Raw genomic sequence first — 16,963 nt, 5'->3', positions numbered from 1 at the left:
CCCTGTAGTAACGTATATCGTCAGTGCTTCAGGTGTGATTAGCAATGTATTAACTGAGGACATTCATGACCTGTTAAAAAAGGCTGGAGCAAAGGGGTCAAATCTCCATGGCCTTCTGTACCAGAATACACCACGTATGTCGTTGTAACATAAAGCCCATAGTATTCCCAGACTCATTGAATAACAAAATACTTTTTGAAAGGGAGATTTTAAGGCTGTTCCAGGAACTGAATAACTTGACCACGTAAAGAGGATAGACAGCATGTTCACCTTTAGGCAAAAACACTCCAGCCACAGCAGCATGTATCCAAATAAACAATATGCAAAATGTCAAAACCCAGTTTCTGGTGATAACAATGTCACCCATTAGTTCGCATGCAGGCAGGTTGAATTTATTTTCATTCTGACCAACCCAGTTAGTACAGCACCTTTAGTTATTGTTGTAAACTTGGACAACAAATGGGATTTCTATGTTGTCAAACAGTCTCAACTTGGAAATGATTATAAGAAATAACAGTGAAAAAACATGTACCAAACGAAGTGTAATCAAACAAAAAGTGTAATCATTCACCTTGTGTGACACCCCAGTTCATGATCAGATGCATTAGACCACTGTCACAGCAAATGAGAAAAACTGGCTATTTTGCAACCTAGTCAACAGGGAAATTGTGTTTTCCCACACCCTTTAGTTAACGCCTACCAAAGAGCCATTGCCATGAGGCTCTATGAAAGGTCAGACTGTTCAAGGGTTAGTTAAGTTTACAGAGCCAGAAGGGTACAGCATCTGAAAGGAAGAGATGGTTGAGCAATGATGCACTTTCAAAGCTTCCTGTCTGAGGAATTGATTCACTCTGCTGTTTGAAGCCCAGCTAACCTTGGCTCCTTTTGTACTGTAAAATGTACGCCCATAGTGTGTACCTTTTTTATTGTCTTTGTGAATTTGAGCAGTGGGGATTAACAGGTAAATGGATTGCATCAACATTTTATTTATATGTTTTTCTAGATTCTTTTGGGCATTTGCAATCGTTTTACATCATCATCCTTACTTATGCGAAATGAGCAAAACAGTGCTGTAGCAATATGCATTAGCAGTTCTTTTTTGATAACAGATTTAACAAACATACCGGTAATTTGACAAAGTTGTCATTTTACTGACACACACACAAATACAAACTTCATATTTGTCTATGACTTTCATACAATCAATTATGGAAACTGAAAAACGCTCTATGGCCATTATATGCAGGTTCACATCTTGCTCTGCCACAGCTTCCTTGCTAGTTAATTTATCACTCTTGAAACATCCAAGTCGACTTTTACCTTTTCATTGTTGTCAAGGCAGACAGGAAGTAGGAGGAAATGACCTAAACTCTAAACTGTTTTCTCCTCCCCCTCCCCCTGTCTCATGCTTTCTCACTCTCTTTCTTACACATACACATAAACACACACACACACACAAACACACACACACAACCCTTGTCAATGTAACCAAGTAGGCAGTTCTCCTTTCAGAGTTTCTGCAACTGTCCTTAGCTGCCAGCAGCCACAGCTGCTGTTTGATGTGGCGGATGTGTTGCTGAAGGGGTGTTGTCTGTGCTAGGATGTGTCAGCTTGCCTTATCTTTAGACAGTAAACCCAGCTTAGTATGTTGGGCAGTGCAGCTGTTTTCTAGTTAGCTTTATGGCTATAATTGGGATTACATCAACATGGTGGATCTCTACTCCAAAATCCGGCCCGGTTTGGGCTCCAGGAGGGACTTGACTCCGCCAGTGGTAACTCAGGTAGATCCACAACTATTCCTGTGCTTAGCTGTAAATAGGACAGTGTGCATGACCCATCCCTGTCCCATCACTGAGAGAATACAGGTTATACATCGACAGCTGTGGGCAACTGTGGTCTTTTGTGCCTTGTTTTGTTCACACTTGTAGCTTCCTGCTTGGCCAGACACGGATATGAACTCAGCTCTAGAGTGTTTGGCTGCATTAACTGAAGCGTGATAATTACAAGCTGCACACACCTCAGTGGGTATTAGACAAGCTTCAACCGTAAAATGACTCCATGTGGCTCATTGACGTTGGTATTCCTCCACGCGAAGTCTGTTTCTTTTCAAGTTCTCCCTGATGGTTTGTGTGTGGTCCCTTTGGTGAGTCTCCCCAGAGGCCGGGGGCGTTCAACCCACATCTACTCGAACGAAATGCCAGTTGGATTTATTGATCTCCATCATGCTCTAGTCATTTTTGTCTTTACAATCAAGCCATTGTCGGGGTCAGCTGTCCGGTCGCGTGCATTGATTACCATGGGGCGATGATCAGGCATTAGCTACAACGATCATAATCACGGATAACCATAAAGGACATCAGTCTCTCTCAGAGTGGTTCCTGCTCTCAACCACCCCACCCACAGCGCATTGTTAAATATAACCTGGCTGCTGTGGAGTGGTGAGAAGACCTACATGAAGGTAGTGTTCTTCAGAGTGAGAGAGAGGCAGTAGCGTCTGTCTCCCAGTGCACAGGATGGCTGGATATGCAGGGCTGTCGGTTATATGTCCCACGAGTCTTCAATTCAGAGGGAAATGCCGTTTTGGGATGCAGGTACGATTCAATGTTTTGTCTCTGGAACATTAGGAATCCATCTCTTTTTCAAAATGTGATGACCAAGTGTATCATAGTTCGACCGTACTTTCTAGAGTTCTCTGAGCGTGTTTTATGTGCTGAAAGTAACAGGAGAATCAAGAAAGGATTGTTGTATTGAGATCATATTGCAGTTGAAGAAAGCTAGTGTTGCTCTAAGGCTCTGTGTATTTGAAGACTTCCGTGTTTTAAAGTTCCTTTGTGCAATTTGAGTAAGAATAAGCAGAGATATTTGGCGTCTCGATAGTGTAGCATCAGTAACATAACAGTTAGTAACACAAGTGTCAATGACCAACGACCAATAGGAGTGTGGGCGATGTTTGTAAAAGTAGGAGGAACCTGTCTGTGGCCTGGAGTGCAAGCGTGAACAAAAAAAAGCTTTGGTAACTTCCTGTGCTAACAGTGCTCCGGAAGAAAGACTCTATTACTCTTTCTGATGTGTATATAGATGTGTAAAACATGTACCTACCCTTGAACTGAGTGGTGACACAAAAAAGTGTTTTCTGCTTTGAGGCCTGACTCGTTTTGTTGCATAACAGCATTCTTTCAACCTGCATTGGTCTTGGAAGCAGTGGTCACACTATCGACAGTACTTGCTGATTCACATCTGAAACCCGATGTCTCTGGTTGTTCCAAAGGCGGACGATGACAGTGCCAACGACGGCGTGTACGCCAATGTAACAGCCCTCCGCCAGAGCAACTCCGAGTCCCCTCCTCGCTCTCCGTATCTGGATCCCGAGGGATGGGAGGTCCATACTGACCAAGAGAGCGGGCAGGAGTACTACTACCACCCCACCACGGGGCGCACCACCTGGGACAACCCCTTACACCCCCCCATGGACCCTGAAGCACCGATGGAGGACCTCGTTTCTCTCTCGCTCTCCCAGTCCCCCGGCCTGTCCTCCATCGCTGCCTCCCCCCCTGTTGCCTGGGCGTCAGACTGGGAGCAGTTGGTGGATGAGACCAGCGGCCGCCTGTACTTCTACAACCCAGCGTCGGGGGCGACATCTTGGGAGCCCCCGGAGCAGCTGAGCCCGTCTCCCCCTCCGATGGAGCCTCTGGGTGGGCACACGCCACGGGAGGACAGGCCGGTAAGGGCTGGATGCTCCACTTACTGCCGCTTCGTCTCCTAATTTAGTTTCCACCCAGGGGAGGTCTGTAAATACGACACTCTTATGATGTGCTCTTAATGGATTGAAGTCCCTTGCACCTACATAGCTGTCTGAGCCCCATCATTAACAATGCACTTGAATCATTCTTTGTGGTTTCACAATGCCCCCGATCGTGATTGAAATGACACAATGTTGACGTCCAATTGATACTTGCCCGTGTCCGACCTTGCAAAGGTTTTTGCAAACATGAGTAGCTCTGACACGCAGTCTGATGCCTAGGTATGCTACGCGGTATCCACCACTTCCGCCATGTTGTCTGTCTGTGTGCGTGTATTTATATCGATGTGACTTTGTGTTCACACACGTGTGTGTGTGTATATACGTGTGTGTGCCTTCACCCCCTCTCTCCAGCCTCCCTTACCAGTAGAAGACTACCCAGCAGAGGAGTACTCCTCATCGGCAGACTATGCTGACGTCCAGCATGAGCCCCCGTCTCCAGTCAACTACTCCCCAGACTACGCCCTCAACCCTGTGGCCCGGGCACTCCTCCCCAGGGCCACTCTGGACCGGAGCGCCCCACCGGGCTGGAACCTCCTGGTGGACCCCGATGGAACGTGGGTGTTTACTTGTGAACACTCCCAAGAGCAGGTACTTGGAGCTGGTCAGAGAGGCCAGTCTGGGTACATGGTTTTTAGCGAGTAGTGGGTTGTGAAGTGGCGTTCTAGTCCTGTCTGTGTGGGGGAAGCTAGCTGGAAGCCACCCTTTGCTGTCGACAATAAAGCTGTATGTTATGAGGTTGGTTACAACCATGAACAGACAATACTTAATGTTTCTAGGTAACTACATTTCAAAGAGGTTTCCTGGTCCCCTAAGGCAAAAAGGTATTGAGGCTGAGTAAGACATGTTTTGTATTGTGTGGTTTGCGACAGTGGATCAAGTCATTGGATGACCGAGGGAAGACCTACTACTACCTTAAAGATGGTTCCATATCCCAGTGGAACCTGCCTGAGGTACGGACAACCTCTGCTACTGCTGAATGTGCGAGAGACTGGATGTGCAGCTCCATCTACTGCTACACAAGCATGACCCCCACTGTTTAGCTGACTTCCTCCTCCACAGTGTATAGACAGCCAGATGACTTTCACTTCTTTTACTAGTATCAAGCTGTTAAAGTAGCATTTCCTGTATGTAAGACACTGACGCTATTGTTAGACTTTTAGATCAAAGCTCTTTGTTAATCCAGTTTCAGTCACCCCTTATGGTTTGACCCTCTTAGGCCCCTGAAGCCTCAGGCCATTCCAATTTGGGGAACGGCGTGGAGGTGAACTGGAGACACACCATGTGCCCTGCTCAGCTCAGCAGAGCCCAGGAGGATGGGGTGAGTGCTGCATATATACACACACAGACACACACCTCATCCGATCGGTGTTCATATGATGTGGTCGATCTTTTATCATCATTGAATGTTCACAGTTTGTGTTATGTATGAACTGGTCCACTGGAGACCAAATCTACCTACGGGAACAAACCAAGTAACCTGAACTTGAACCTGATGTGGTCGGGTGGGGGGGTATAATGAGAGAAGGGTCTGCGGCATCTGCCTGTGACAGAGGGGTTCGTCAGGCAGAAAGGAGAGCTTGGAAGCCAGTCTAGAAATGCCTGACAGCTCTCATACCGAGGCCCCTAACTGACGCTCCTGGTTCCAAAAACAATAAATAGAAGCAACTCAGGCATTTTCAGTTACGGTTCTCTATTAACCCTTTGTTGTTGTGGAAAAAACACATCCTAGCCTGCATGCAAAGCCTTGTTGGTTTTGCATTCATGATTGTGTCACATGTCGTATTTGTGGCCAAGAGAACTATCGTGTACATCATTTGAAGAGGCGTTGGTAAACTTTTTTTTATTTGACTGGGTACGAATACTAATAATGACCGGACTCAACTTCGTCTCCCGTTTTTTCGAGCAGAAGTTCTTCTTCCCAACACACAGGAGGAACGCCTCGGACCTCGACAGCGAGAGCTCCAGCGCCGGCAACTCCCCAGAGACTCAGCATCACGTGAGTGGCCCGTCTGCTGATACTGATTACACTGGATCAGCCTCAGAGCTGAAAATGACAGCTCTGTTCCGGCACTGTCTGTGATGGAGGCCCAGAATACTGTGTGTGAACTGTCCTGTGCCTCTTTCAATGGTGTTCTGTGTCTCTGTGTGTGTCTCTCTCTCTCTGAAGGGCTGGAGAAACACTTACTGTTTGACCCCAACGTTCTTGCAGAACACTGTTAGTTTGTAATGTTTACAACACCAACCTGATAGATACATGGTTCATGTTATCTTTGGGGTTGATAAGTACAAAATATAGTGAGACAAGGCTGCTCATGTGAACTGGCTGATATTGTATTCCTCTATGAAGTGTGTGCACTTCTGGTATGTTTGCTTTGGGGCTGAGTCAGTGCAAATCAAATATCCCGTGGCCAACAGTATATTTCCTGGTGTGGTGGGATTTTCCCTGTTGAGCCTTGTGTCGCAAAAAGGACATCCCATTCCGTGCACGACCAAACCTTCACAGCGTTGTTAAGTATCAATTGAATTTAGAAAAAACGTTGTATGCCCGTACCTCTTATGGTGTGCGGCAGTACATTGCTGCACAAAACTGTACACGTCCATAATCATACATTAATAGATCGGACCACACAAAATCCTTCCATGTTGTGATTTGTCAAACACTGTCCTCGTGTGGTTCATTAGGTGTATTGTATTGTAAAATATCTTGGCACGTTTACTGGATACTTGCTTAGCTTTGCTTAACTGTTACGCCAAGAGGAGCATGCTTTACCTTAAGTAAGGGGATTCTAAAGAAAACATGCTGAAAACAAGTTTGTATTTGAACCCTTTTGTTTAGGTGCAGAATTTAGAAAAAGCTGGCATCCTCAACAAAACAAAAGTGTCCGAGAACGGCAAAAGAGTAAGGTAATTTGGACCTCACCCCTTCACTTGGCACATGACAGCCATGGAATTCTTCCCACTTATTCAAATACAAGGCCCAGTTTGTCCTCCATGTCCCTGTGGCTCTTCAAATCATCATGTTTTCCATACTCGTGTGGCCTCTAGGACCTTCCTGCCAAAGTAAATTCCTTGTCTGTGCAAACTTTCATGGCGATTAAAACCCTTTCTGATTCCGATTCTGATTCAGGAAGAACTGGGCCCAGTGTTGGACTGTTCTGCACGGCGGGGTTCTAACATTCCACAAAGACCCAAAGTCTGCAGCTCCGGTAGCTCTGGTAGGAACTCCACCTGCACTGATTGCCAAGGCAACTCACTCACCTGACTGATTTCTGTACTGTACGTTCCGCCTCATGTGAAGGGTGCATCGTGAACATTTCTGAGGGGAGGAAGGAGGATTGCATCATGTACTTGCACCCTAGCTTCAAAGTGGATCGACTAAAAGCCTATGTGTAATCATTCATATGGTCATACTTGACTTGTAGAATTCTATGCCTTTGGTGTATGTTGCACAATGCAATGTACCATTGACAAACCTTCAGTCTTACAAAACAGCCTGTGCTTTGTTGAAAGGTTTTCTTTGGAATGCATTGCTGTCAGTTTTATATTATATAAAAGCCATGCTTTTCTCAACAGAATAAAATCAATCAGATTGTCCCAGAGGTCAGAGTGGAGCTTCGAGGGGCTGTCATTGGCTGGGCCCCCAAGGACAAATCCAGCAAAAAGAACGTTATAGAGGTGTGAAGAATGTGTTACTATTGCATGCTGTACGCACTTCACATGTATTTCCTATGGGTTAAAGTACCTTAGGTTTCGTTTTTTTATTGTTACAGTGCATGTCGTGCTATGTTATTTTTAGAGAACTGAAAACGTGGTCTAAAGTGGGAAGCATACATATTACATGTTTTGTTTCTACAGCTGAAAAGCCGAAACGGTGTTGAGTTCCTGATCCAGTATGACACAGAGAGCATCATCAGTGATTGGCACAAAGTTCTTGGCGACACCATCCGACAGCTGGTAAGTCCCTTGAATTTCCTGCGCGCATGGCAATGTACAGCATGCTGACACCAAAGCCAAAACCCTATACTTTCATGCTGTTAAAGATGGCGTCCACCAAGTGAAAAAAGCCTGTCTCATCATTGAAATCTCCACACTGTACCGATGTACCGAGCCAGGTGGTTTACGTTTGTTCATTTCGCATCAGGAGCAACGGGAGCAGCACTCGGAGGAGGAGGACGGGGAAGTCGGCGAGAAGTCGGCGAGCACGGACAGAGGGGACCGATCCCCGGGCGCCCTGGACAAGAGGAGGATGTGTGAGTAGAGCCTCGAGGTCTCACCCACGGCCCCCGGGGGGGGAAATGAACCGCAGCGTGTCGCTAACGTTTGGAGATCTCCGACGGCCGCTCAGAATCCCATCCTCTGTCCCCAGCCAGGTCTGTGGAGGTCAGGGCCCACGGCGAGACAGACCAGAAGAAGGTCCGCACCAAGCTGATCAAGTTCCTCATGAAACGGCCCACGCTGCAGTCTGTCAAGGAGAAAGGATACTTCCGAGGTGTGCCCACGGCCCTTCCTGCTGTGCACCGGGCACGAGTTGCCTTTTGTGGTTCTGCGATTACTTTTCAAAATTCATTCCAAAAGGTTCTATGAAACCCTGTAAATGTATGTTGTTTTGGTCCTCATATACTGTTTCCACCCCCTCCCACCACCCCGGCCCCAGACAACGTGTTTGGATGTCATCTGGCCGCACTCTGCGCTCAGGAACGGAACACTGTTCCCAGCTTTGTTGAGAAATGCATCAGGGCAGTTGAGAGGAGAGGTACATTTACAGTTTATTACTCATCCAAATAAAAGGTCTTTTGACGCTGTAAAACATGCAGTCACGGAGTACGCATCTGAGCACACTGCGGGTGGATGTTTTGACAGGTTTGGACATCGATGGGATCTACAGGGTCAGTGGAAACCTGGCTGTCATTCAGAAACTACGCTTCAAGGCCGATCACGGTGATGCCACACCCAGTGCCATCAAAACACAAACATGTATTAACGCAGGAGATGCTTTTACCCAAAGCAATAAACAAAAAAAGCAAGAACGGCAACTAATCAAAGACTAAAAGTGCATTGTTCAAACAGTATCACCGTGGTTTGGAACAGTCGGACAGTATATGCTTTAAATACAGTGCGTCTACAATATAACCAGAAAATGAGCATGCTCTCATATGTCACCTTAGCTGTCTGATTATGTTCATTGTGCCAATGTTCCCCCTCAAATCCTTGACAGTTGTTGATGTCTTTCTGGTGTTCAGAGGAGCTGGATCTGGAGGACGGCCAGTGGGAGGACATCCACGTCATCACAGGGGCCCTCAAGTTGTTCTTCCGGGAGCTTCCTGAGCCCCTGTTCCCCTACAGCCACTTCAACAGCTTCATCGCAGCCATCCGTGAGCAGCGAGTCATCACCTCAGTGTTCTTACGGACACATTCTGGTCACAGTTTTACGATGACCAACGACCAGTGTTCATCGGTTACAACTGATGTGACTTGCAGATCATCTGGCAAAGCGTACGACAAAACGTGTGTAACCTTGCGTACTTTTCTTTCCCGTTTCAGGAACCGCTGACTATAACTTGAAAGTGTCTTATATGTGTGATCTCGTCAAGTCTCTTCCCCCGGCTAACCATGACACCATGGAAATTCTGTTTGGACATTTACGGAAGTATGTCCCGACACAATTCTCACATCCTAGTAATGATATGTAAATACGAGTTGAACCACTCTTCTTTCATCTTAAAGATATGAAGCTGAGAACACGATAGGTGCAACCAGGATGATCCAGCCTAATGGATGTGGGGTCCAACTACGGTTTGTCATTTCCAGGGTGATCGAGTTTGGGGAAGAGAACAGGATGACGGTGCAGAACGTGGCCATCGTCTTTGGACCCACACTGCTGAGGCCTGAGATGGAGTCAGCCAACATCACCATGCACATGGTGTTCCAGAACCAGATCGTGGAGCTCATCCTGAACCAATACGAGCAGATCTTCCACTCAAGCTAAACGAATCGGGCGCTTCCCTCAGAGGCAGGATCACGCAACAAAGCTCGTATTGCAAGGATCAGAAAGCACAGATTGTACACAGGATATATAGTCTGAGTGAGCTAGCTAGCCACTAGGGGGGACTCTCAGATTTCTGTCACATCCTAGGACCTCCTAGGGGATTTCTGTCACATCCTGCTGTTGAAATGGATTTGTGACTCGTCACACCAACCGGCAGTGTGACTTACTGCAATTTAACTTGTTTGAATGTCTTCTTGTAGATCTTGACTATCAATTAGATTACATTCACATTACCATTGTTAGATATCATCCTAACCTCTCTCGCCAGAAAGGCAGACCTGGATTTATCATTGCTGGTATATTTTCGAAATGATAAAATAAGTATTTGAATGTTTATGTTTTGTGAAATACATTGACACAATGAAGTTCTGTGTTCATGCAAATGTTTGACTCCGTTTTAAGATTAACCACACTGCCTGTTACTGTAATATAGAATTGTACAAAAGAGAATAATACCAACAACCTGCTGTGAGTTAGACACGTGACATCCTTGTACAGTTTACCGAGACGGCACTTGTCCAAGACGCACATTTTGTGTCAATAATGAATGAAATGTATCTCTGTAATATTTCTTCTTAGCATTAACAGTCTAGACCCTAACAACAAGACCAAAATGAAGGCGGTTGGTTCTGAGATTATGACCTGTACATAGAAATAGATAGCATATATTTATGCTGTATATTACTGAAAAGCACATCCTTTAATAAAATAACTTTGTAAAAATGTTATTTCACCCTGTGTTGGGAAGTTGTACTTTTAGTAGGCAAGTACTGACTAGTCAACAGTTATTCTTTAAGATTTTCAAGTATGATTTTCAATAGTTGAATTCCAATATTTATAGTGCGACAACTTAGGCAAAAAACATCTATTCAAGCATTTAACATTTAATCATAGCTGGCATTTTTTATTATTAGATATGTAAAAAAAAATCATTAATTGTAAATACATTTAGCTAAAACGTTGTGTTTGACTCATAAACCTAGATAATTACAAAGGCTTTAATTTAATGCAATAAATTCAATTAGACTTATTTAAAAACACTATGACAGGGACAATTCTTGCCTCGGTCTTCGCCAACAAACACACACGTTGCTCAATCCACTCTTTAAGACATCAAACTAGATCCTAAATGTATTCCCATCGGAAAAGGACAGTAATCATATTTTTTGCAGAGTGGACACTTTCACAGCGCATAGGATTGGGGGAACTATTTGGATGTTGTACTTCCGGATACCGTCAGCTGTCAACAATTTTGCAATGAGTTTTGAGTGGCCCTGGCAATATAATTTCCCACCGTTTTTTACGTAAGTCATGGCTTTTTCACAACTACAAATGCTACTGTACTTAAAGTACTTAACGTTTTCATACAGTATGCTGAAATAGTTTATAACAATCTACTTACAAGTTGGTTTGATTGCTAGCTAGCTAACTGTCCCGCTAAGGAAATTGATGTCTAGGAGCTAACTAGTCCTATCTAAGCCTCTTGCTAATAAACTTTACAAATTTCCAAAGCTCCATATTACTGTAGATACTTAAAAATGTGTTGACAGGTTACAGCCCAATGTTGACACAAGACAGAAACAACTTGCGGCATGGTGTTCCCTTGCACTGTCCTATTGCCGCCATCACAAGGTCTATACATTGGACGTCATGGAAGCCCAGGAGAGCCCCGTGTTCAACAACAAGAAAATAGAAAGTATCCTTATTGCTATAGTTACCTGAATGTTCAATAACTTGACTTTCTTAGCTTTCCAGAGTCTTTGTACAAGGGAAGCTATCATCAAGTAGTCAAACTCAGTCGTACTTCTTTGTCAGACAAGTTACTAACATGCATGAAACTTATTTTTGACCATAAATAAAGTGTAAATTATGAACAGTATTTGTATATTTTTTTATCAGCATTTTACCTTAACTGGTTATTTAGGAAAATTGTCAACGGAAGCCATTCAAGTTATATTTGAGGAATTGAGAAAAAAAGGTAACAAGACTTATTAAATATAATTTTATCAGGCGCAGGTCTTGCATTTTTTTTGTATGTGTATAAATATACGTGTAATACATGCAATGCAAATATATATATATAGTTGTGATTGCCTTCACAACAACATTGCCATTATGTTGAACTTGTATCTACAGGCAACCTGGAATGGTTGGACAAGAATAAGACCCGGTGTCTAGTCATGTGGAGGCGACCAGAGGAATGGGGCAAGCTGATATACCAGTGGGTGAGTGTACCTTATATCTCCCTACTTTGAATACTGCAGGATTTTCTACTTTTTCTGTACTGCAGTCTCTTATATGATTAGTGACAACTAGTTATAAACATGCGTTTACTCATTTTGTCTATCAATGTGGTTGACTTAGCAAGATATATAATGTTTTCATCCTAATTGTGAAAATAGTACAGCATACACACAGTCAAATTACAAATTACATTTATTCATTTAGCAGACGCTTTTATCCAAAGCGACTTCCAAGAGAGAGCTTTACAAAAGTGCATAGGTCACTGATCATAACAACGAGATAGCCCCGAACATTGCGGGTAGGATCAGGAACTCAACATCGTTTCGGCTTTTCAGCTGTAGAAATAAAACATATATAATCTAATATGTATGTTTCCCACTTTCGTTATTTGTAACTTGTTTAACTGCATGCTCTTATGGTTCTTCCCTTTGGCACTTATTTGGTTTCACAATGTATGCTCCATGTTTTGGCTGCTTGCAATGTTTGGGGCTACCTCGTTGTTATGATCAGTGACCTATGCTCTTTTGTAAAGCTCTCTCTTGGAAGCGACTGCTAAATGCATAAATGTAAATGTAATGTAAGTATAATTATTGTAATTAATGTGTACTTCTCTGTAGCATCGGTTCCTCTGTTAAAGCATTGATGACACAACGAGAACCTTTCACCGTCTCATTCCATTTGACCAGGTCTCTAAAAGCGGCATGGTCAACTCAGTGTTTACACTCTACGAGCTGTGCAACGGCGAGGATACGGAAAGCGAAGGTATGGAAACTTCGAACATTGTGTGGATGTGTATAGTAAACGGAAGGTATAGGGCACCGGCTGTCTTGTGTTTGGAGTATCAACAGACAAAGGCATTTGCACGCCCCTTCTTTCTTAATACGTGTCATTATCGTTCCTCAGAGTTCCATGGTCTAGAAGAGTGGATGCTTCTGCGGTCGCTGCAGGCCCTGCAGACAGACGGCAAGGCAGAGATCATCACTATCGATGACGGGAAGGGAGTCAAGTTCTTCTGAGAGACTAATGGAGTGAAATGTTGGCTAAAGCTTGGAGACCTGTAACCGTCTGCTGTTTCAGTTTGTCTCTGGCACCTCAGCATCCAGCAAAGTGTTTGGTTGTAGTCATTGTCTGGTTAGAAAGTTGCCTTGTTTGGTTTACCCAAATGTTGAGCCTTTTCTTATTAGAAGGGAACCAATTCCATCTTATACCTAATAAGTAAAAGTTTGCTTTAGGCATCTGATGCCCATCATTCAAGGGATTCATATCCATTCTTTCTAGGTTTTCTTTGAGAAATACCTTTCCCTCAATCCTTAACTTTGACTTGATATACTTTCTGTTTTGTACATATGACTATGTTTTATTATTTTCTCTGAATTAACAAGTCCACCTGATAACATGTAGTGTGCATACCTCTCTGCTGTATGGGTGTTCCTCTTTACCACTTGAAATCCCAAAGAAACCTCAGAAATGACATCCTAGAGACACTGTGTGGGTTTGAAATGCTTCTTAAAGAGAAATCATGGTTTAGTTAAACTGTAATAGTGCAGGTGGTGGACCTCTTCTTACAGTACCTGTGACACTCCTGGCATTCTGTCTCTGTATTCAACCTCCTTTTTTTACCAGTGAAAACAAAAATAAACAGGGAGAGAAATTTGCTACCTATTTTGTCTTTTCCTTTTGAGTACTTGAACAGCCTTTATGCAGTTTGAGTCCATTTGGAAAAAGTTTACTCCCAATTGTGTTTACTTACAATTGTGTTTTTCAGTTGTATGCTGTTAACCAACATAATGCAGTTGTAGTCACTTGGACACATTGCAGTCTTGTGTAAATGCCTCAGTTCTATTCAGACAGTTAAGTCAATGTATGGTGGGTAATGGAAAGACAGTAGGAGAGATAATCAGTGGCAGCAGTAGTAGTGCCTCTTTTCTTAGAATCCCCAGGCATGCTATTTGGGATAATGGTGTGTGACCTAGTTACAGTAAGCAGCTGGGCGAACAAGGTTCATACGCCAACCTGGATAATGAGCTAGTTTACTAACTAATCATGTGGTATGATGAGCTGATAGTTTACACACTAAACATGTGGCACATCTTTCAGGGCTGGTGCAGCCAGCTGATAACTGGCAGTGAGTGTGTTTTGGTGACAGGTGGGGCTGACTGTGGCCTTGGAGATAACAGGCATTCTGCGTCAGCTTGTGGGAGAAAAGTGCCCTCTAGAGGTCTCCACTTTGCTGCCTTGACCTCTGCACAAGAATGTGTAACGCTACGTACCTAGAGCATGCACTGCCCTCTTCAATTATAGCATTGCATAAGGACTGATATATTACAAAACATGAACACAAATGTAGAATTTTCATAAAAACACTGGCATTTCACTTGTTTTTGCCAATTCATACATTTCAGATTGTGCCGAACTGAATAATGATAGAGCATGGGAAATATCTAGTTAATGTTTTTCTGGGAAATTGTGTTGTGTCCCTGTGACATTATCCCTCCTGATGGATTATTTCCACAGTTTTGTTTCATTGGTTAAGCACATTATTATGGCTACTAAAGAACACAAATTACTTACCTATCTACACTATACAACACCATGTTAAGAGTTGATGGGCAATCAATCCTTAGAGGGGAAATGTTCTGTTACTTTTTTCTACTCTATCATTTAGACTATAGCAGATCAGGCATGGAAAAACATACTTAAAACAATCTAGTTATTTTCAAATCAGTTGTAACCTACAGTAGGGAGTGTGGGGCGGAGTTAGAAGCACGAAGTAAATGAGCGCACCCGCAGAATGCAGTCTATTATGTACTATTTGCCTCTGCCCACTAGAGGCTATCGCTGGCGACTTTCATACTGACCACCTAGTTCGAGGAACGTGCACAAGTACTACTGCAGCAGCACTATGCTTTATAGGAATTTGAACACTTTTTGAGGTAAAAGCTGAAAAAGGCTATACTTTCTGTACATTCGCGTTTGTGGCATAAAGTGCTATTTTTTGTTGTTGTATTTAATAATGCAATTTGTGCGCCTATTAATGCCAGTTCCGTTTGAACACAACAGCTACGAGGCATGTCAAAGCATGGCAATCAAAGTTGTGAACGCGTTTTAATTTAATACATTTTGATTTTCCAATCCAATACTAAACAGACTACATGATGTCAAACGCAGAAGTGGAAATAGCTGGACGCGGCTTTCCAGGTCTTCCTATGGACGATGACTGCTTATCTCCTCATGTCCCATCTATGTTGCGGACCAATACTTTGAGTGCAAGAAGAAACTCCTATGGACTTCATAAGATTAATATGGGTATTGACACACAGCTTTACAATGGAGCAATTTCAAAGGCTTTATCGTGGTCTGCTGAGAATATTTTGAGTTTATCTGTTGAGGAGGAGAAAACCTACTCTCCGTCGTCTCCATCTCCCGTCTCGAGCCCTGGCTCGAGCACCAACACGTCCCCATGCACCCAAGATGCAGAACCAACTTCTCCAACACAGAAGTGGGGCACTGTCCCAAACACACAGGATGCCAGCTCGGACTCCGAAAATGAACAGGTTCAAACTAAGCAGCACAAAGTGTTGTCACGCATTCCATTTGAAAGCAAATGGGAACAGGAGGAGAAAGAGGACATTGAGACGAAAGCTGTGGCAACTTCCCCTGATGGAAGATATCTGAAATTCAACATCGAGATTGGGAGAGGGTCGTTCAAGACTGTTTACAAAGGACTGGATACAGAAACGACCGTGGAGGTGGCATGGTGCGAGCTACAGGTGAGTTCGCTGCCTTTCGGTCAGCTTGTATTTATTCTCACACAAATGGGCCTAATCGTACTGTACTGTACACCGTGTGTCCTCCACGCACACTTAATTTTCTCAGATCAAATGTTGAGTAGGCAAAGGTCAAACAAATCAAACAGATGAATGCAATGTTTTTATTGTTGATCCTCTGTAAATATCCAGGATCAGACCATTGCTATCTTTTGGAAGTGGTTCTAAGGTTACTTCTGATAGCAATAAGTGTGTTGACTGCCTAAAAGTGGAAACCTCTGCATGTGGATTATTGTGAGTTTGATCATTTGATCCTTGATAACAATAGTATCTCAACAGCTGTGGCTTGTTCTCAATGGCAGTCAACCAAGTACAAAACCGTCAGTCAAGAGAAGGCTTATTCAGTCGAGCTCAGTGTGTTTGAATTTCTAAGCCTGATTAAACTTACACCTATACCTATCGACCTCTGGGTTTAGTCACAGTCTTGTGAAGTTGGCTGTCCTTACTCTTTTTGACCTTGACATGGATTGTGTAAGGTCCAGTGTGTGGGGTCATTTTGTCTGTGACCAAGAGTTAGTCTGTGTGCCCTATATACTCTTTCACCTTCAACCAGTGGTTGTTAACTGTTAACCAAGAAATTAAAGGCAACTCCTCCAATTGATGTTAACTCAACTTGAAGTTGAGTAAACTAAACTATACTATAATGATAAGCAAGAATTATACAGTATACAAAGGTCTAGGACCATAGTCTTTGAGGGACTTAGTGAGCACTTAATGAACTTGTATGATGTCACATTCGAGTAACTACTACATGCCATAGGTGACACTGAAAACTCTGGGATTAAAACTGAGAGGACAGTAGATTCCCTTTGGCACCACGTCCCATGGACAGTGCCTGCAACGATGACTTGCAGAAGCCTTAAACTATTGCTATGGCTGCCAAAGGAAAATGTCCACCTTTTTGGACGATAATATCGTAATATTTTATTCTCCTCTGATCTAGCTGTTGTTAACCAGCCAGGGTATAGCAGCCATCCTCTGTGTTGCACCACACAATCAAAGATCACCCTCAGATCTAAGTAGTGTATGTGTGTCTTCCTGAGA

At 43.6% G+C, this 16,963-nt stretch overlaps 3 protein-coding genes across 4 annotated transcripts in view; all 3 read left to right on the top strand.

The window, feature by feature from the left end:
* The first annotated feature begins 1,479 nt into the window (after window positions 1–1,479).
* On the top strand, window positions 1,480–10,576 carry arhgap27 (Rho GTPase activating protein 27). Of its 2 annotated transcripts, none has more exons than XM_047033044.1 (17): window positions 1,480–1,781; window positions 3,269–3,721; window positions 4,154–4,390; window positions 4,672–4,752; window positions 5,019–5,120; window positions 5,709–5,798; window positions 6,639–6,706; window positions 6,930–7,017; window positions 7,376–7,477; window positions 7,658–7,756; window positions 7,944–8,052; window positions 8,169–8,291; window positions 8,457–8,555; window positions 8,663–8,740; window positions 9,043–9,174; window positions 9,344–9,449; window positions 9,611–10,576. In XM_047033044.1, the coding sequence occupies exons 1-17, from the start codon at window positions 1,707–1,709 to the stop codon at window positions 9,786–9,788; spliced, it is 2,220 nt and encodes a 739-aa protein (XP_046889000.1). In that variant the 5' UTR covers window positions 1,480–1,706; the 3' UTR covers window positions 9,789–10,576. The 2 variants fall into 2 exon arrangements, with proteins under 2 accessions (XP_046889000.1, XP_046888999.1); XM_047033043.1 differs by lacking the exon at window positions 1,480–1,781 and adding an exon at window positions 1,862–2,591.
* Window positions 10,577–11,030: 454 nt separating this feature from the next.
* On the top strand, window positions 11,031–13,754 carry vps25 (vacuolar protein sorting 25 homolog). The gene is made up of 6 exons (XM_047033123.1): window positions 11,031–11,152; window positions 11,399–11,544; window positions 11,773–11,826; window positions 11,985–12,073; window positions 12,779–12,854; window positions 12,996–13,754. Exons 1-6 carry the CDS (start codon window positions 11,064–11,066, stop codon window positions 13,106–13,108), a joined length of 567 nt encoding a protein of 188 aa, XP_046889079.1. The 5' UTR covers window positions 11,031–11,063; the 3' UTR covers window positions 13,109–13,754.
* A 1,158-nt stretch (window positions 13,755–14,912) lies between these two features.
* wnk4a (WNK lysine deficient protein kinase 4a) overlaps window positions 14,913–16,963 on the top strand; it is a 28,296-nt gene continuing 26,245 nt past the window's right edge. The window contains exons 1-2 of the mRNA XM_047033017.1: window positions 14,913–15,025; window positions 15,240–15,862. Of these exons, the coding sequence (XP_046888973.1) occupies window positions 15,245–15,862 (618 nt within the window). The 5' untranslated portion in view covers window positions 14,913–15,025; window positions 15,240–15,244. The remainder of the gene's footprint in view (window positions 15,026–15,239; window positions 15,863–16,963) is intronic.

This window comes from Hypomesus transpacificus, chromosome 13, assembly GCF_021917145.1.
Source record: "Hypomesus transpacificus isolate Combined female chromosome 13, fHypTra1, whole genome shotgun sequence".
Taxonomy (NCBI): Eukaryota; Metazoa; Chordata; class Actinopteri; order Osmeriformes; family Osmeridae; genus Hypomesus; species Hypomesus transpacificus.
Note: the sequence above shows the minus strand (reverse complement) of the source record. Positions and strands in the feature narration are given on the sequence as shown.

Bases quoted from the DNA above. Each gene is read 5' to 3' on its own strand.
- arhgap27 (XM_047033043.1), top strand. From the start codon at position 2,514: ATGGCTGGATATGCAGGGCTGTCGGTTATATGTCCCACGAGTCTTCAA. The intron at 8,292-8,456 runs GTGTGCCCACGG...CCCCGGCCCCAG, and splicing joins GGAGAAAGGATACTTCCGAG to ACAACGTGTTTGGATGTCAT. The intron at 8,556-8,662 runs GTACATTTACAG...ATGTTTTGACAG, and splicing joins CAGGGCAGTTGAGAGGAGAG to GTTTGGACATCGATGGGATC.
- vps25 (XM_047033123.1), top strand. From the start codon at position 11,064: ATGTTGTACTTCCGGATACCGTCAGCTGTCAACAATTTTGCAATGAGT. The intron at 11,545-11,772 runs GTATCCTTATTG...CTGGTTATTTAG, and splicing joins CAACAACAAGAAAATAGAAA to GAAAATTGTCAACGGAAGCC. The intron at 12,855-12,995 runs GTATGGAAACTT...ATCGTTCCTCAG, and splicing joins CGAGGATACGGAAAGCGAAG to AGTTCCATGGTCTAGAAGAG.